Source organism: Doryrhamphus excisus, linkage group LG18 (genome assembly GCF_037039965.1).
Source record: "Doryrhamphus excisus strain RoL-2023G ecotype Guam linkage group LG18, RoL_Dexc_Guam_v1.1, whole genome shotgun sequence".
Lineage (NCBI taxonomy): Eukaryota > Metazoa > Chordata > Actinopteri > Syngnathiformes > Syngnathidae > Doryrhamphus > Doryrhamphus excisus.
This window is the reverse complement of record NC_136374.1, coordinates 6,121,725-6,142,241: the sequence shown is the minus strand read 5'-3', so window position 1 is coordinate 6,142,241 and position 20,517 is coordinate 6,121,725. Positions and strand designations below refer to the sequence as shown.

At 38.2% G+C, this 20,517-nt stretch overlaps 1 protein-coding gene across 13 annotated transcripts in view; it reads left to right on the top strand.

Moving 5' to 3' along the window:
- ptprt (protein tyrosine phosphatase receptor type T) overlaps nucleotides 1–16,573 on the top strand; it is a 230,143-nt gene extending 213,570 nt beyond the window's left edge. For all 13 annotated transcript variants that reach the window (XM_058054365.2, XM_058054362.2, XM_058054361.2 and 10 more), the window contains 9 exons: nucleotides 597–751; nucleotides 3,559–3,694; nucleotides 6,821–6,970; nucleotides 8,008–8,181; nucleotides 8,282–8,413; nucleotides 9,681–9,806; nucleotides 13,302–13,465; nucleotides 15,082–15,217; nucleotides 15,285–16,573. In XM_058054365.2, the coding sequence (XP_057910348.2) occupies nucleotides 597–751; nucleotides 3,559–3,694; nucleotides 6,821–6,970; nucleotides 8,008–8,181; nucleotides 8,282–8,413; nucleotides 9,681–9,806; nucleotides 13,302–13,465; nucleotides 15,082–15,217; nucleotides 15,285–15,338 (1,227 nt within the window). In that variant the 3' untranslated portion in view covers nucleotides 15,339–16,573. The remainder of the gene's footprint in view (nucleotides 1–596; nucleotides 752–3,558; nucleotides 3,695–6,820; nucleotides 6,971–8,007; nucleotides 8,182–8,281; nucleotides 8,414–9,680; nucleotides 9,807–13,301; nucleotides 13,466–15,081; nucleotides 15,218–15,284) is intronic.
- The last annotated feature ends 3,944 nt before the right edge of the window (nucleotides 16,574–20,517 follow it).

The window sequence follows — 20,517 nt, the reverse complement described above, 5'->3', positions numbered from 1 at the left end:
AATATTTATAATTTAGTAATAATAAAATTAATAAAATATTACAGAAATTATCTTAGATATTTTATTATCAGAAACAAAGAAGGACAGGTTGCCATTTTGGGAAAAATTGGGGAAAACTCATAATATTTAAATAAACTCATAATATTATGCGAATAATATTTTCATAAAAATATTATGAAACAAATTATTTTTAAATAATTAATTAATTTAATTTTTGAATTTTTTTATAAAAAAAAAACAAATGTGGGGGAAAAAGAGCACAGAGTGAGGTCGATATTAATATTAAGTTTTTTTTCCCCTATATGAAAAAGCCGAGATGCAGGTTTTTTTTCTTGAATTGTATCTTAACTTCTTAACTTGTGTTGCTTTACAAAATGTGAAATTGGTCCTTCCTTTCATTTTTCACGATGTGGCCGTCACTGGAAAAACGTTTGGATGTCTTGCATGTACTCATACATTATATATAATACGTATACATTATACAGGGGTACCTTGCCTTTTGCTACAAATCTGTTCCAAAGAACTGACTCTGTATGGAAACCAATATACTATAAATGGCTGACTTGATGGAAGACTGTTGCTATGGTGTTTTTCAGAAGGGTCACCATGAACTACGAGAACTGCGGCAGTTCCATTTCACCAGCTGGCCCGACCACGGTGTTCCCTGCTACGCCACCGGACTACTGGGTTTCATACGGCAGGTCAAGTTCCTCAACCCGCCGGACGCCGGGCCCATTGTAGCGCACTGCAGGTAGAAGTCATGCATTTTATTTCATTCTTCACTCACCTCCGACATCTAGTTGCCCCGTATGTCCTTGAAGCTGTCATCAATATGTGTGTTTTAACCCTCCTCTTGTGTTAGGGTCGGCACCGACCCGTTTTACATTTTAATGCATAAAAAGAATCACATAACATTTGTTTATTGCATCAAGGCTTTTTGACTTTGTCAGGAAACTCTATTTCAACAAAATAAAACCAGAAAAATCATTTTTACTACATTTTAAGATGGTCTGGTTGAAATTATGACCACTGTATTGTTAGGGTCAGTTTCGACCCGGTTATAATAATATGACTATAAAGCTATATTTTGAGCCAAAACGGAAATCATAAGTGTACAATCAGCCAACACAATGACAACCAGCTCCTCTTCTCATCATGTAAGCTTCAGGGGATTCTCATTTTGACCGCTTTTCCAATATACCAGCAGAAAAACAATGTCCAGACATGTGAGGTGAATTCACAACTGCTTGTATTGTTTTTTGAATTGGCTCATCGTTGTGCATTGTTTGATTTCCTTACTCAATCCATTCCATAGTTTGATTCCACATACTGAAATGCTATGGCTAGCATAACGTAGTCCTAGCATAGAAGTGTTTCAAATGTACTTCTTCCCTGAGATCATATTTCTCCTCTCTTGTAGAGAAGTATTGGATGACATTTTTAGTTAATTGGTTATTTTTAGCCTTATGCATTATTTTAGCTGTTTGAAGATGAACTATATCAGCAAGTTGAAGTATTTGTGATTTTAGAAATAAGGAGTTAGTATGTTCTCTGTAGGCGGCATTATGAATTATCCTTACTGACCTTTTTTGCAGTACATTTAGTTAGTCAAGATTGCTTTTATAGTTATTAGCCCATATTTCCACACAATAAGTAAGATATTTGGATCATGGAAAAAATGGCAAGAAGTACAGTGAACCAAGATCTGGACCTGTTCTGCTTTTTCATTTCACTTTATACTAAAGAACTTTTTCTACCTTTTCTTGACATTAATATATATGGGTCAAAATTCACCCCAACACCATAGATGTTTCTTTAGTGATTCATACTAAAATGAGAAAATAAATAAAACTAATTGATTTAAGAGATATGTTCTATATCCCTCAGTAATAGCCAGGTAACAAAATAATTCAATTTATGAATATGATTCTTTTGAGGTTCATTTGACCATTTTTGGAAATTAAAATGGAGGGGTATAGTGACAAAAAAAGGCCTACATGCCCACACCAAAAGTATTAAAAGCAACATTTTCATGGATGAGGAAGCCTAAGAAGGTAACCAAGACATGAGAAGCAAATTTGATGGTAACTTATTGTTTTTAGTGTATTTTATAGCTGATTTAATACATGGGTCAAAACCGACCTGTTAACATAAGAGATGATACCAGAAAGCTAACACATACATAACCACATAAATAACATAAACCCTGCGACCCTCGTGAGGATAAGCGGTAGAAAATGAATGAATGAACATAATATATCATATAATAATACAAATACTGTCTATAAGAATGTATCCTTGAATTACTTTGAATTACCCCCCCCCCCCCCCCAATTATAATGGTATGGCAAACATTGGACAGTTGGACACATGTAAATAAACAGAAACGTATGAGAGGAGACAGCGGGAAAAGTTATGGCAGTCGCTTCCAATTTCCAGGGGCACTCGCTATTTACCTGTATCGCACACACACACACACACACACACACACACACACACACACACACACACACTGTTGTGGACTCAACATTAATCAAGCAGGTGACAGGTAATCTGCAGAGGCGCTCCCCCTCGTCCTCTTCCATCCCCTCACCCCTCCCTCCCTGGCCTTCCATCGACACCTCTTTTTGTTCCTACCTCTCTGACCCCCTCCCTTGCCCACGCCACACACCCCGCCCCCTCCATCCATCCATCCATCAACTTCTGATGTGTCTCTCATTCATCTTTCAGAATGGGTCGCCCAAACACTTGACATTTGTTATTAAAGTCTCAATTGTCTGTGACGTGTAAACGGGGGCCCATTTTCAACGCCACGCGCCACTACTTGATGCAGCTAGCTCATGAAAGCCGCTCAAAAATACAATCTTACAGGTTTTTCAAAAAAGCAACTTAAAAGTTACTTAAACTGGTTATTAATTACTTTTACGAAAAACTACGGCAATCCCTTGTTGCTTTGCCGCTTCAAATTGCGTGTATTTTTCTGTGCTCTTTGGCCTAAATGATCAAAAATAGCTGAAAGTCACTTGGTGTCAGTAATGTTACTGTAATGTCAAGTGAGACACACAAGCACCAGACCTACTCCTGCCACATGAACACGGGTCTTATGGCTTAAATGACTTATTTTCCCTTATTATGTCTCCTATATTGGGTAATAGGTGTGGAATGGTGACTATAGGCGTGTTACATTATGTCTAGAAGGCTCTACTAATGTAAAAAAAAAAAAGTTACTATGGTAAACGTAATGTCATTGTATGGTCATATCACCTCATACTTCAGTACAGGACAAAAAATTAAAACATGAAATTTTTTTTTTTTTAAATACGACCTTAAACTGTATTATGGAAAACAGGAAGTGAACAAATGTAACAGTTGCTGATTGTAAAAGTACCAGATGGAGGGGTAGGATTTAATAAGCTTTGCTTCTTCCTACTCCTTTTGGACATGTGGAACTGTGAACTGATTATGGGATGCACTCAATTGTAATCTGATGCATGTTCAAATGAAATAAAACCATTACCATTAAAAAAAAACGTATTTATTTTTGTTTGGTGGTGGCAGTGCTGGTGCAGGACGGACAGGCTGCTTCATTGCCGTGGACATCATGCTGGACATGGCGGAGAATGAAGGCGTGGTGGACATTTTCAACTGTATCCGCGAGCTGCGGTCCCAGCGGGTGAACATGGTGCAGACAGAGGTGAGCGTCTGTGTTAATGGCTAATGGAATGAATGACTCTGATGTGGACAAATGATCCAAGTATTCAAATTAGCTGTGCCACAAGTTCACCACTCACCACACATCACTTGCAAAGATGTATTTACACAAAATATTTAGATGTTTTTTCCTCTTTTTTTGCCCCAGGGGCACAAAGTTTACGCACATTTCAGTTTCAAATGTGCAAAATGAAATAGTTCATGGTGATATTTGTTTGAAAAAATTGTATTTTCATGTAAACATGTTGTTTATGTTGCGGCATTGTTGTTTCGACATTTTGGCGAAATATACATATATGGCTAAATTTGTGTCTTATTACAAAAATATTTTTTTCTTCCTTTTTTGGGGGGAGTACTGACCTCTTGCTGAAACTTATGTTGTGCTTATTTATTTATTCATTTATGTATTCATTTATTTATATATTTATTTATTTATTTATTTATTCTCCACATTATTATTTATTATTATACGTGAGCCAGGCAATTCGTTGGCAATTTCATTGCTATCTATCTATCCATCCATCCATCCATCCATCCATCCATCCATCCATCCATCTATCTCTATCTATCTATCTATCTATCTATCTATCTATCTATCTATCTATCTATCTATCTATCTATCTATCTATCTATCTATCTATCTATCTATCTATCTATCTATCTATCTATCTATCTATCTATCTATCTATCTAATTACTAGAGAACAGAAAAAGGTAGAAGCAAATGTTTTTTTTGTTTGTTTTAATTTAATATAGCCAAAGAACACAATATTCTGTGTGCCTTGAGAAATCGGTAAAAATCATCAAAAATGGCCGTCCCCGAGAGGGACGCCTTTTTGAAAAATGGCTGGGATTGAAAGAATAATATTATTGACTCATTGACTCAAGAAGGTATTCCAAGCATTAAAAAATGTTTTAATTAAAGTTAAAAAATATATTTTAAAAATGTTATATTTTTTTTTATTAAATGAAAAAATAATCAAATTATTGGGCAATTGTGGAGTAATATGATGAGGCATTTATACATTTATATTTGATGTAGATTTTACAGTCGGCATTCCAAGTGCCTTAATGAAGTGGTGTGCTTTCTTGGCAGCGTCAGCGATGATATGAGATATTAGGAGCGACTGTATCGTCCTCAAACGCAGGACAATAGCTAATCCATGATTAATTCATGAGGCACTGTTGCCTCACAATTGAAACCTTTGACTTCACCTCCAGAAGATTCCATTGCTGCGTTTAAAAGTCTTCGTCATTGAACTTTTAATCTTTGAAACGTGGGGGAGTGGTTTGTGTCTCTGCTGGATGCTTCCATCATCCTCATCAAAACATCCAGAACACTAAACTCATCACACACCAACTTAACAATCAAAAGGTATAATTATGAAACCAGCTCAACCGAATCATTCATTCATTTTCTACCACTTATTCTCACGCGGGTCGCGGTGGGTGCTGGAGCCTATCCCAGTTGTCTTTGGGCGAGAGGCGGGGTCCACCCTGGACTGAGTACCCGGAGAAAACTCACACATGCACGGGGAGAACATGCAAACTCCACACAGAGATGGCCGAGGGTGGAATTGAACCCTGGTCTCTTAGCTGTGAGGTTTGCGTGCTAACCACTCGAACGCCGTGCAGCCCTCATCAAAACAGTTCACAGTAATTCATCCTTTCAAAGGCAGAAGACGTGAATGAGTGTGCACGAGTGTGCATGAGTGTGCGTGGCAATGGCCTGAGGTGGGAAGTCCCCCTTCCGCCCGTAAGACCACAATCAACATTCGCCGCAGCAAACTTGCAACAACAGATGCGTGTGTGCAAAGTGGGTGGCGACATTAGCATGCGGCGTGTGCTCTGCTTGCCGTGGTGCGCCGGTTCGAGCACAAAGACAACGTTTGATCCCGCGCATGGAAAGACTGCACCCGTCCTTTCAATTTTTTGGCAGCCTGCAAGGCGAGCAAATAATGGGACAGACGTGTCGAGAAAGACAAACATTTCACTGCTCCTGATGGACTCCTGATGGCGTTTGTGTGCAGAAACAATTGCATGGATCAGGGCTGTCCAAACTTTTACCAACAGTGAAAACTGAAATATTTTTTCCAGAAAAAACTGTTTCTCAACTTTCTCATATAGGCGAAAAATCAGCGTCAATCTTTTTAATCTTTTCTTGCAATTGTGTTATATATTACAAACAACATATATATTGTACATAGTTCTCTTTCTTCTCAATATTATATTTTTCTTCTTAAATAACAATTTTCTTAATTTCTTAATATTTTGAGTTATGCTGAGTATTTTCAGTTATGCTGATTTTACAATTTTTGCAGTTTTTAATTTTCATAATTTTTCTTATGTAACATTATGACTTTATTACCAACCCTACAACTTTATTTCTGTAATATTATAGATTTTCTCCAATTTTTTTTTGTTTCTCATAACATTACGAGAAAAAAACAGATTTATGCTTGAATATTTCAACTCTATGCTATTAAAATGACTTGTTTTTTCTAATAATATTGCAATATTACAAGCTTATTCTTGTAAAAAAATTTTATCTTAATAATTTGACTTTATTCTTCTGAAATCTTTAACTGCTTTTTCTTTCTTTCATATTTCTACTCAATGGTGCTAAAATTACATAATTTTTCCTCATAAAAGTTTGTTCTTGTAAAGTTCTGAGTTGTATTTTTTAATTCCTTCAATTTTCCTCTCATAATTTGGACTTTATTTCCGTATATTTTTTACTTTATTCTTGTAACATAACTTCATTTATAGCTTTATAAATTTTTATTAATTCTTTTTTTAAGATTTCAGTTTTATGCTGCTAAAATGACGTAATTCTTCCTCATAAAATTACAACTTTTTTTGTTGAATTATAGATTTTTGCTATTTTGTTTTGTCTTTTTAATTATATTTTTAGAATGTGCTGCAGGCCAATAAAAAAACCCTATGGTCACCCCTCCCTGGCACGGATTCTACGTAAAACCACAGCAAACAAAGCTGGTTATGTCACATGGTCGCTTGTTGCCAGGCAGAACTCGTGGGGCTCAATTCTAACTGCCCCAAAGTAGAAAGTAACTTTTTTTAAAAAATGTTCTTTTCTTGTATTTTGGCAGGAACAATACGTGTTCGTCCACGACGCCATCTTGGAGGCGTGTTTGTGCGGCAACACAGCCATCCCCGTGTGCGACTTCCGAGCCATCTACTACAACATCAACAGACTGGATCCTCAGACCAACTCCAGCCAGATCAAAGACGAGTTCCAGGTGAGGTCCTGAGGCCATTGTCTGGGAATGAGGAGAACAGCATATCTGTCGTTGCCACGGCGACCATGCATTGCCCCTCTGATCTTTCATGTTTTTTATTGTTGAACATGGACATTTCTTTTAATTAGCGCGCAGACCTCACAGCTAGGAGACCAGGGTTCAATTCCACCCTCGGCCATCTCTGTGTGGAGTTTGCATGTTCTCCCCGTGCATGCGTGGGTTTTCTCCGGGTACTCCGGTTTCCTCCCACATTCCAAAAACATGCTAGGTTAATTGGCGACTCCAAATTGTCCATAGGTATGAATGTGAGTGTGAATGGTTGTTTGTCTATATGTGCCCTGTGATTGACTGGCCACCAGTCCAAGGTGGACCCCGCCTCTCGCCCAAAGACAGCTGGGATAGGCTCCAGCACCCACCGCGACCCGCGTGATAATAAGCGGTAGAAAATGAATGAATGAATGAATGCTTCGGTTGAGCTGGTTTCATAATTATACCTTTTGAGTGTTAAGTTGGTGTGTGATGAGTTTAGTGTTCTTTGTAAGAACACTAACACATTCCAAAAACATGCGAGGTTAATTGGCGAGTCCAAATTGTCCATAGGTATGAATGTGAGTGTGAATGGTTGTTTGTCTATATGTGCCCTGTGATTGGCTGGCCACCAGTCCAGGGTGGGCCCCGAAGACAGCTGGGATAGACTTGTGAGGATAAGCAGTAGAAAATGAATGAATGAATGTTTTTTAATCAAATGTATTAATATATATATATACATATATATATATATATATTACTATATATTACTTTTTATTTATTATTATTTTTATTATGATTTTTTTTATTTTGATGAAATGTGAATGTACTGTATGTTTAATATTCTGTAGATTTAGGATTTGGGATTTTTTTTTTTGTTTTTTTTTTTGTGATGCCCACAAACGTGTTTCATGAAATATGTTTTGGACCCTGACTGTGTACTTTTTGTACTGTTCTAGTATTTAGGCTTCTGCTTATTTCCTTCCATACTTTATATTTCTTTTCACCAGACACTTAATATAGTGACCCCTAGAGTGCGGCCAGAGGACTGCAGTGTAGGTTTGCTACCCAGGAACCACGACAAGAACCGCAGCATGGATGTTCTGTCTGCGGACCGCTGCCTGCCTTTCCTCATCTCGGTGGATGGCGAGAGCTCCAACTACATCAATGCAGCTTTGATGGATGTAAGGATAGACGCAGCTGGCTTGTGTGTGTGTGTGTGTGTGTGTGTGTGTGTGCACGTGTGTTTGCTTGCTCATGCATGCTCCATCTCGACTCCCCCAGAGCCACAAACAGCCGGCGGCCTTCATCGTTACCCAGCATCCTTTGCCAAACACCATGGGCGACTTCTGGAGGCTGGTGTTTGACTACAACTGCTCGTCCATCGTCATGCTCAACGAGATGGACGCCGCACAGGTGCAAGACGTGCACGCACACACACCCACACTTCCTGCTTTTGGCCAAGTCGTTCTCCTCTTAGGGTTTACTCACAGCAGCCCAAAAGGACCACGGCTGCATGCCGGCAAAGTCTGATAGTTTGGAAAGTGGTCAGCAACTTTTAGCATGAAAACGGTCATTTTCATGGGCTAAATAAACAAAACACCCTTTTTTCCAAAATGGATATGCATAAAATGACAATGTTATCTTTCTCTCTCTAAAATTACAACTTTTTAGTCTAAATATTTATATATTATATTTATATATATTATTTATATTATTTTATATATATTTATATATATGTATTATAATATTATATTTATAAATATGTATTAATATTTATTCTTGTAGAATTTCTGCAGTTTTTTTCAATTTCCAAATTGAGATGAAATACAATGCAGTTATCCTATTTTAGACTTTTTGTAATTTGTCCTTTTTTTAATCATTGCTTCAGTTACTCGCCCCTCAAGTTATTAATATACACATACCAAAGCATTAATTAATAAATAATACATAAGATTATGAAATATTTCAAATAATTCAAACAATAATAATAATAATAATAATAATAATAAAATGTATTTGTAACACGCTTTTCAAAATACTCAAAGACACTGTACAGTAGAATGGAGTTGAATAAAAACAAGTAAACAGAGTAAAAGATACATTAAAATACAACATTCATTCATTAATACACAGTTAAAACATGAGTAAAAAAACAATAAATATAAAATTATATATATATATATATAAATATTATATAAAAATATATGCATAATTAATGTATATTCATGTAAAATTATATAATAATGTAAATTCAATAAATTGCATTAAAAATAAGAACACATTTATTTATATCACACATATTCGAAATCATTAAAAAATTATATTATTTTAATAATGTGTCCAGACTTTAAACTGGACAGATTCAACAGATACGCCCCAACACAATCCATAATATCAATACAGAAACACTCAAAACAATCCAAGTAAAGCCCCCAGCATGCTGGCTCAGCAGCCCCGACGTGTGCCTGTAATAAAGACGCGTCATTTAATGAATGCCATGTCTGCTCTTGTAGTAAGCAATGAATGACAGCTGGCTCCTTGCACAAAAGAAATAATCAACTGGAAAAAAAAACAACTCATCAAATATTCCACAAACATCAGGGAAATGGCGGTAAAATATGCTGATGTGACAGGGAAAGCTGTCTGTCATAACAGTCACTAAGACTTGACTCCTCCACAGTTATGTATGCAGTACTGGCCGGAGAAAAGCTCCTGCTGCTACGGACCCATTCAGGTGGAATTCATCTCAGCAGACATCGATGATGACATCATCAATCGCATCTTCAGGATCTGCAACATGGCCAGGGTACGCAAGCTCTTCTTAACTTCCTGTTTCTTTCCCAATCAATCAATAAAGCTAGCACTCTAGCGGCATCATGTTGTCGGTAGACTCCGGTGTGACCTCATCTACCGGCCCGCCCCCCCTACTGCCCCGCTCTCATTCTCGCTGGTCACACACATCGCCAGCTGAGCATGAAGTAGTTCAAATCATGGCCGCCACACCGTCCGGTAAGCCATCAGGTGCGGAGGGGGAGGCTCGGTGCAATCCCCACAGGAAGCGGAGAAGCGTTAGAAACGTTTGCCTCTGCGCGTCTGCTCCGGCGATAGCAAATTGGCCTGACAGCAGCGGTGGGGTTTTTCTATTTCAGGGCGATGGATGCCAAGGTGCCTCGGGCACAGTCGAGCAAAAAGGTGCCATGAAATTGAATGAAAGGTTTCCCAAAGAAAAGACATTTAGTGCCAGAACAACATGAAAAATGACTCATTTCAATCAACGACGCATACTTGTAGGACGATGCCTCTGGCAAATTTTTTTTTGGGTGTTTTCATATGGTTTTAGATATACTTTTTACATCTCCAACCAATTCATTCATAATGGATAGTTCATATTAAGGTGGATATGCATAAAATGACAATGTTATCTTGTAAAATTATAACCATTTCACATTGAATTACAACTTTTTTTCTCTAAATATTTATTAATATATGTATAAATATGTATTAATATTTATTCTTGTAGAATTTCTGCAAAGTTTTTTTCAATTTCCAAGTTGTGATGAAATGCAATGCAGTTATCCCATTTTAGACTTCTTGTAATTTGTCCTTTTTTTTAGTCATTGCTTCAGTTACTCGCCCCTCAAGTTATTAAGCATAAACATAAACATACCATAGCATTAATTAATAAATAATACATAAGATAATTAAATATTTCAAATAATAATAATAATGTTTTAGATATACTTTTTACATCTCCAACCAATTAATTCATAATGGATAGTTCATATTAAGGTGGAGTTGACAACAACAAACTCTAATTTTCTGTCCCTCTATGATTTTTTTAATGTTTACTTAATCAAGTTACTTAATATAAATATATTATAAATGTACATAAATAACAATGAAATTTCTATATAGAAATATTTTTAAATAATACTGACATCACAGTGAGCTGAGCTTCCTTACATGGCCGTGCCCGGGTGCAAGCTGTTTGCTGTACAAGCCGAGTGGGAATGCCCTGAGGTGGGCTGTGGGTGGAATACATTTTTGTAAATCCAAGGAAATACAGGTGCAAATTCTGGAACATATAGAAAGTGAAATTTATTTATTTTTAATTTAAAATTAATTAATTAAAAAATAATAATAATAATTTAATGTAATTTAATAAAATAAAATAAAAAAGTGTTATTGTGTGTTGCTGCTCTATAGGAGTCCACAACTCAATAAATGAGCATAAAAGGTCCCCTTTAAGGTCTGGACAAATAAACATAGACAGCATCCAATTATGCAATAGAAATATATTTTTAATTAAATGAAAAATTTTTGTGGGTGTTTTCGTATGGTTTTAGATATACTTTTTACATCTTCAACCAATCAATCAATTGATAATGAATACTTTATATTAAGGTGGAGTTGAACTCTAATTTTCTGTCACTTTATAATGTATTTTTTTAATGTTTACTTAATCAAGTTACTTAATATTAATATATTATAAATGTACACAAATAACAATAACATTTCAATATATAAATATTTTTAAATATTATTTTTTTAAAAATAAAATAAACTATAATATTTTAAGAGTGTTGTTTTTATTTTTAAAATAATTGTATATGAATTTTGTATGAATAAATAAAACAATGACAGGAAATAAAATATTTTTTATGTGTATTATTACCAGGCTTTCGCAGGCCGTCTAAAACAATGCTTGAGAAACATATCAAACCATTTCATTTTTGTGAATGAAAATGGAGTTAAAATCCTACGTGTGTGTATTTACTGCTGCAGCAGCTCCAATCTCCACGCTAGACATAATGACTCTCCTCATGAAACAACACTGCTGACTAAAATAGCACATTTCTCATTTCAGGTTGTTATAGTTGCACATTACTTACAGAAGCATTAGTCTCCAAGGCAGAAGCGTATTATGAAATATTTGGGTATGTTCTATCATCTGTTTGTGTGCTGAACTGCACTGTCACTCGCTAAATGTACTGCAAAAAAGGTCAGTAAGGATAATTCATAATGCTGCCTACAGAGAACATACTAACTCCTTATTTCTAAAATCACAATTACTTAAACTTGCTGATATAGTTCATCTTCAAACAGCTAAAATAATGCATAAGGCTAAAAATAACCAATTAGCTAAAAATGTCATCCAATACTTCTCTACAAGAGAGGAGAAATATGATCTCAGGGAAGAAGTACATTTGAAACACTTATATGCTAGGACTATGTTAAAAAGCCGTACAATCTTACATATGTGAAGGTTTTTCAAAAAAGCAACTTAAAAGTTACTTAAACTGGTAATTAATTACTTTTATGAAAAACTACAGTAATCCCTTGTTGCCACTTCAAATTCCATGTATTTTTCTGTACTCTGGCCTAAATGATATGTCAGTGTCAGTAATGTTACTGTAATGTCAAGTGAGACACACAAGCACCAGACCTACTCCTACCACATGAACACGGGTCTTATGGCTTAAATGATGGCTTATTATGTCTCCTATATTGGGTAATAGGTGTGGAAAGGTGACTATAGGGGTGTTATATTATGTCTAGAAGGCTCTACTAATGTAAAAAAAAAACCAGTTACTATGGTACACATAATGTCATTGTATGGTCATATCACCTCGTACTTCGGTACGGGACATAAAATTAAAAAACAAAAAAAAAACCAACAAAAAAAACCTTAAACTGTATTATGGAAAGAAGGAAGTGAACAAATGTAACAGTTACTGATTGTAAAAGTACCAGATGGAGGGGTAGGATTTAATAAGCTTTGCTTCTTCCTACTCCTTTTGGACATGTGGAACTGGGAACTTATTATGGGATGCACTCAATTGTAATCTGATGCATGTTCAAATGAAATAAAACCATTACCATTACAATAAAGTCAATGAATTATTGCAGCCACTAGTTGTCGCCAAAACAACCACCACCCCTGGGTACTCCATTCGCTTGAGTCATTTGTCACAGAGTGCCGATAGATACATTTTTTATTTTTATTTTTATTATTTTTTTTTAGATAGATTTTAAACATTTAACCATTTTTTAAATTTATTTAGTAATTTAAAATTGCTAGTCGTGGTGGGCATCTTTCATGCACAAAATGCAATTTTCAAGGTTGCTGTATGTGTTGTGTTGTTTGGAATGTTGAAGATGTTTCCTCTGAGCTTCAGTAGTTCTGCGTTGGTCTTTTGGGACGTATGGTTCGTTTTTGATCATTCATTTTCCAGACGATAAATGAAGGATATTTGGTCTTCCAGGTTGAGTTCGTAACGTCGGCTTTGTCTCTCCTCAGCCACAGGATGGCTATCGCCTGGTGCAGCACTTCCAGTTCATCGGGTGGCCAGCCTACAGGGACACGCCCCTCTCCAAGCGCTCCATCCTGCAGCTGGTCAGGCGGCTGGCCAAGTGGCAGGAGCAGTACGATGGCGGAGACGGGAGGACGGTCGTGCACTGCCTGTAAGTCCCGGGCGCTGCTTGAGTATGTGATGTTTCTGTGCTCTTTGTGTGCCGTTGAAGCCCAAACTTTTCGCAGTCCCGTTGAACCTGAAACAATGTGCTATCACTGCAAGTACTTCTCAAAAAAACAAAAAATGGTTCTATTAAGCAGACCCTGAGCTAGTCCCCGAGACTTATCCACATTTTATCCATCGTAGACCTCAAGGACTATTTTGGACTATTGTGTTCAAGTCATATTTTTCCAATGAAAATGTTTTTTTTTGCGGTGTTCTCAAACTCATTTTCCTCAATGCCAGTAGCATTTAGACCGATTCTGTCTTTGGGGGATAAAATTCAGCTTTTAGCTTTCTAAAGATCCCAAATCCACCTGTAGTCCAAATGGTTCAAGGAAAGCTTTACAGATACTTTGCGTATGACCTTTTTTTTTTTTTTTTTTTTTTTTAGCAATTTAACCAAAAAGTTGCAAAAAAAAACTCAGAGGTTAAAGAGTTTATTTTGCAGAAAGTTTGACACTTGGCTCTGTGGGAGGTTGTGATGTTGAAAGATTTGTTCCAGTGGGAAAAAGTCGGCAAGTGGCATCAATCTCTGAACACAAAGCACTTAGAGACCTTTGGCTGAGATTGCTTGCTCTTCTGTGGCCTACAGACTCGCTGAATAACAAAATGAAAACCCACAAAATCAATTTATGAGTCTCAGGTAACCTCAAGGTAAGACTTTGCTACACCAGTCGATTGAAAGGAAAATAATGGAAATGTATTTGCATCAGGGCCGCATGGTGGCTTCACATCCTAGTTTTGAAGTTTTTAATCTTCATTGAGACGCCTCATGCAGGATGCAGGCTTCTTAGATGAGGACACCTGCCATACACATCCGTCCTTTTGGGAATTTGACCTCCATTAGTGGGCTATATCGGTCCTTTGTAGACTTAGCATGAAGTTGCATGCAGTGTTGAAAGGGCCATCGCAGGGTGGCTATCTGGCAACACATCCGAGAAAATCCACAATTTCCACTATTCTTCATTTTCCATCATTCATTTTCTACCGCTTATCCTCATGAGGGTCGCGGGGGTGCTGGAGCCTATCCCAGCTGTCTTCGGGCGAGAGGCAGGGTACACCCTGGACTGGTGGCCAGCCAATCACAGGGCACATATAGACAAACAACCATTCACACTCACATTCATACCTATGGACAATTTGGAGTCGCTAATTAACCTAGCATGTTTTTGGAATGTGTTAGTGTTCTTATAAAGAACACTAAACTCATCACACACCAACTTAACACTCAAAAGGTATAATTATGAAACCAGCTCAACCGAATCATTCATTCATTCATTTTCTACCACTTATCCTCACCAGGGACATATAGACAAACAACCATTCACACTCACATTCATACCTATGGACAATTTGGAGTCGCTAATTAACCTAGCATGTTTTTAGAATGTGGGAGGAAACCGGAGTACCCGGAGAAAACCCACGCATGCACGGGGAGAACATGCAAACTCCACACAGAGATGACCGAGGGTGGTATTGAACCCTGGTCTCCTAGCTGTGAGGTCTGCGCACTAACCTGTCTGTCTGTTTATGACCGGTGACCCAATTCTCTCCTCTCTGCAGAACGGGCGGCGGGCGTTCCGGAACCTTCTGTGCCATCTGCAGCATCAATGAGATGATCCAGCAGCAGAACATCGTGGACGTGTTCCACACGGTCAAAACCCTGAGGAACAACAAGACCAACATGGTGGAGACCATGGTGAGGAGATCTTTATTGGCTGAAATGGAACTAAAAAAAAGCAAGCTAATGTTTTTCCTCTTGCTAGGAACAATACAAGTTCTGCTACGAGGTTGCTCTGGAGGCCCTCAGCTCCTTCTGATGTACCATCAACGCAACACGCGGACGCACAACAAAACATAAAACAAAGCTTTGCGTTGACGGACGCCAACTTGTCAGGATGCGTGCGTCTGCATCGAGCGTTGGCTTCCGTCACGTTGAAGGACGTGTACAAAGGAAGAAGAAGAAGAAGAAGACGAGACGTTTATGAAAGCTTTTTCAGCTTTGTGTGGCTGCGGGCTGTCATGTGATTATTGTACAGTCTCTGACTTTTTAGATTATTCTACGCCTTGAATGTTGTCTCCGTCGACGTGCTAGATGCACACCTGCACACATGTGGCCTTGACTCCGCCCCTTGACGCAATCTTTCAAGCAATTGTGGGGCGGAGTCACGTGCAACAACAACAAACCTGAACATCCGTCTAGGTCAGAAAAGCGGAGAGAAGAGTAAGCAAAATATGTTGTGAAGTTCTTGACAGGTTTGCTGTCCACTGATTGGCTACCAAAGATGAATAAGTCAATGATAAATGGTCCAGAAGCCGGAATAGCTTGCGGACCACCTCATGACAAGAGTGTGAGAGCGCAGGTTTGAACGTTGTTGCAAACATAAACGGTTGCACGAGCGGACATGTTGGTGTGCATCCACCCAGGCTGTAAATAAGAAGACAACCACAGTCAAACAATCATTCCGTCCTTTCTTTCTTCTCTTCTTGAATTCTGTCCATGTTGTCCAAACGTCGGAGTATTTCTTTACTTTGCTCTCAGCTGTGCTCGGACTCGCATGGAAAGAAGAATAAGCCAAATGGGAGAAATTATTCCTTATGTTGGTCCATCTATCGTGTTGTATAGCGGCCTACCAGACCATCCATGCTTGTTTTTAAGTTGTTTTTTACATATCTGTACATCAGACTGCTTTATTTATTATTTTTTTTTATTTGGATAATTTTGTTATTTTTAATTCTGCAACATTTTTTATTTTTATTTTTTTTTTTTAGGCGTCTGGAACATTTTTTAAATGTCCATAGCAAAGTGTTGATTCTTCATCTGTTTGTTGACGTTGGGTCCAGTCGGGCTTGGCTGGCTGGCGACGCCTCGTTTCAGCTGCTTTTATATTTTCCTTTTGATGTTGTTTAGTTTTTTTGGTCTTGAATTTGTACATTTGTTTTTGTATAATTCCAAAATTATTTGTCCGGAAAAGTGCTTAGATTGACATTGGTTGTTTAGTTGTTTGAAATGTGGTTAATAATAAAAATCTAATAAAGGGACCAAAATGCTGAATGTTTGATTTCATTACATCATACCAATAATGTCATCACAATTCCGCTAAACCAGGGGTGCTCATTAAGTCGATCGCGATCTACCGGTTGATCGCGGAGGTGGTACTGGTCGATGGCTGGTCGCGGCGTGACATTAAAAAAATATCATCCTAGCATCAATGCCGTCACTTGATTGATATACAGGGCAGCCATTCAGATGACAACTGAATGTTGCCCTTCGGGTGGCCAATCAAATCAAACAACGTCTCTAAGTGCAGCAGAACTTGCGATGTCAGCCTATGATCCATCCCCGTTACTTGATTGACATACAGGACAACCAATCAGATGACAACTGAATTTTGACCTTTAGGTCACCGCTCATGCGTAAACAACAATGCAAAGTGCTAAGCTAGTCGGCGAATTGCGTCAGATTTTAAGCCCTTGCTAAAGTTTATGGTCACTAAAATGAGTGAAGTAGCTGGACCAAGTAAAAAGGCAAAAACATATCACTTCCATACGGAATGGGAGGTGGACTTTTTTTTCACAATGTCTTTTTCAAAGTGCGTTTGCCTGGCTAACCTGGCTAACCTGGCTAACCTGGCTAACCTGGCTAACCTGGCTAACCTGGCTAACCTGGCTATCAGCAGCTACTGTCCGGACTATGCATCCCTGGCTGATTCAATTCAGTGCAAGTCATCAAAGTAAACTCAGGTAATTACAAAAAATGTTAATAGTTAATTATGTGTGTTTTACAATATTGGCTCATTTGGTTATGTAAGGTACATCAACATACATTGTACGTACAAATAATCCTCAATACATTTGAAAATAAATAGATGTTTTGCATTTTTGTAGTGGGTAGATCATTTTGACTCTGTCATTTTAAAAGTAGCTCGCATGCTGAAAAAGTGTGAGCACCCCTGCGCTAAACCTTATGTGGGGCTACATGGCACCGTCACAGCTAGGAGACCCATGTTCAATTCCAGTCTCGGCCATCTCTGTGTGGAGTTTGCATGTTCTCCCCGTGCATGCGTGGGTTTCTCCAAGGACTCCGACTTCCTCCCACATTACTCTCTCGCCCGAAGACAGCTGGGATAGGCTCCAGCATGAAGATAAAATTCTGCTAATCCTTCAAATTTAAAAAAAGTCACCACAAGCAGCCTGATTTGTTTCCTCTGCCAATCAATCAGTGGATGTTAAACGCAGAAGCTGACCCTTCATTCTTTATTTAGATGCTGGCTTCCCACCGGAGCTCATTAATATTCATGAGCCAGCATTAGCATGCACACAAGGACGGAGCCTGCACTTTGACCGTCCATCAGCCAAACGGCGCCACTCCCGCAACGAAAGACATCCGTCAGCTCAGCTTTGGGCCATCGTGATGTTTGCTAACTCCATGACAGTTTTCTGTTTTTTCACCCTGTCAGGATCATCAATGCCGGTGGAATCAAACTGATGCTAACATGTCAGCCATGCTGGCCAATCAGTGCAAAGTCACGTTAAGCTAGTGCTTCTCAAACAGTGCGGCAGGCCCCCTGGGGGGGTGCACGGGGTACTGTCAGGGGGCCTCATTTCAAGAGGCTTTCATTTCAATCCAGACCTACCAACATGTACAAATTTATAGTACTCAACTTATATGCTTAATATGCTTATATGTGCTCCATTTTGTTCAGTCTGTGCAGTACAGGAAAATATATAAATATTATCAGTTTCTTTAGTATTTCAATTTTTTTTTGGGGGGGGGGGGGCCCAAAAAAAAATCAATTTCTTCGGGGGCAGCATGACAGAAAATAATTGAGAAGCCAAGCATCTTTTTAGTCTTACATGACAGTTTAGAGCAGGACAATGAAACTCGTGGCAATATTAAGTCTCAATACATCTTACAAAAAAAGTGCCTCAAGGCATGCTGGGAGGCCGGAAGCATTTCATTGATTTATCTTGACTACATTCAATTTTCTCTTTATGTTTCGGCATTAGACCGGAGCGTGAGACAACACATAAACAAACTTATTTTTCCATCACTCACTGGCGCCGTGAATCAAAGCGTTAGCGGGCCTGTTAGCGCCTAGACAAGCATTTTGTACTCATCAAACGGCAAAAACGAGAATGTCTCGTCAAGAAGCGGTGGGATAAAAAGCGGAGCTGCCGTGACTTCACAGGGAATTTTAGATGATTGCAAACGCAAACGGTGCTGCGGCGCCTTTTTTTAACTTTTCCGCCATAACGCTGAAGACAAAGAGACAAAAAAATTGACACTAATTAGCGGCACAGGATAATGACAAATATGAATAAATAAACACTTCTTGATATGATACAGTAACATTAATAATTTGACCTGGGTTATCGGCATTTTTTTTTGGGCTCTATTGTTTCAAATGAAGCTGCTAAATATCAATATAAGTGACTGTATAGAATATGCTAACGCTAATGCTGAAGCTGTAGGATCGCTAACTCCTTGGAATGTAAATAAGGTACACTGTTACATGTGCCCTGTGATTGGCTGGCCACCAGTCCAGGGTGTACCCCACCTCTCGCCCGAAGACAGCTGGGATAGGCTCCAGCACCCCCCGCGACCCTTGTGAGGATAAGCAGTAGAAAATGAATGAATGAATGAATGTTGCAAGTTCCTGGGAATAGTGAAAAGTGTACAAAAATGTACCTGAGTGAAGTTGGCCAACTTCCTACCTTAAAACTCAAATAGTTTTGTGCGGGCAAAATGAACGTCTGTGCTGTTTTTGTGTTTTAGTTATTACAGTTTATTAGATAAGTCAACCAAAGCTCACCCTGCCCCTCCCCCCCCCAACATGATCCCAATTGAACTGGAATGGTGGCATTTTTTGTGCTCGTTTTGTGCTTTTTTTGCAGGTAAAATGAACATTAGTCGTCTTGAGAGCAGTCATGGAGGAAATGAATGAGCTCATAATCACATACAGTAATGGTAATGGTAATGGTAATGGTAATGGTAATGGTAATGGTAATGGTAATGGTTTTATTTCATTTGAACATGCATCAGATTACAATTGAGTGCATCCCATAATCAGTTCACAGTTCCACATGTCCAAAAGGAGTAGGAAGAAGCAAAGCTTATTAAATCCTACCCCTCCATCTGGTACTTTTACAATCAGTAACTGTTACATTTGTTCACTTCCTGCTTTCCATAATACAGTTAATGTTTTTTTTTTAAATAATGCACTTTGTACCGAAGTACGAGGTGATATGAGCATCCAATGCCATAATGGGTACCATAGTAAGTGTCAATATAGTGATATATATAGCACATCATGACTGGTTCAAGACTCTTCATCCTTGTATTTAGCAAACATCAACTGCTTGTATTGTTTCTTGAATTGGCTCATCGTTGTGCATTGTTTGATTTCCTTACTCAATCCATTCCATTCCATATTGTGCTGCTCTTGTGGTTTTCATTTACTTTATTAATTTTGAATAAAGATTGAGGGATAAAAAGATGTTCTGCTTTACAAATGATTTACTGTATTTCAATACATTCATTCATTCATTTTCTACCGCTCTCGAGGGGTGCTGGAGCCTATCCCAGCTGTCTTCGGGCGTCCAGGCGGGGTACACCCTGGACTGGTGGCCAGCCAATCACAGGGCACATATAGACAAACAACCATTCACACTCACATTCATACCTATGGACAATTTGGAGTCACCAATTAACCTAGCATGTTTTTGGAATGTGGGAGGAAACCGGAGTACCCGGAGAAAACCCATGCATGCACGGGGAGAACATGCAATCATCCACACAGAGATGGCCGAGGGTGGAATTGAACCCTGGTCTCCTAGCTGTGAAATACAAATATTTTAAAAGTATTTGTTCAAATTAATTATTTGTAAAAAAAATAATAATAATTGTGCCGTTCCGAATACTGTATTCGGGTTATATGTATGTATTATACATGTATGTATTACAAATGTATGTATTATACATGTATGTATTAGACA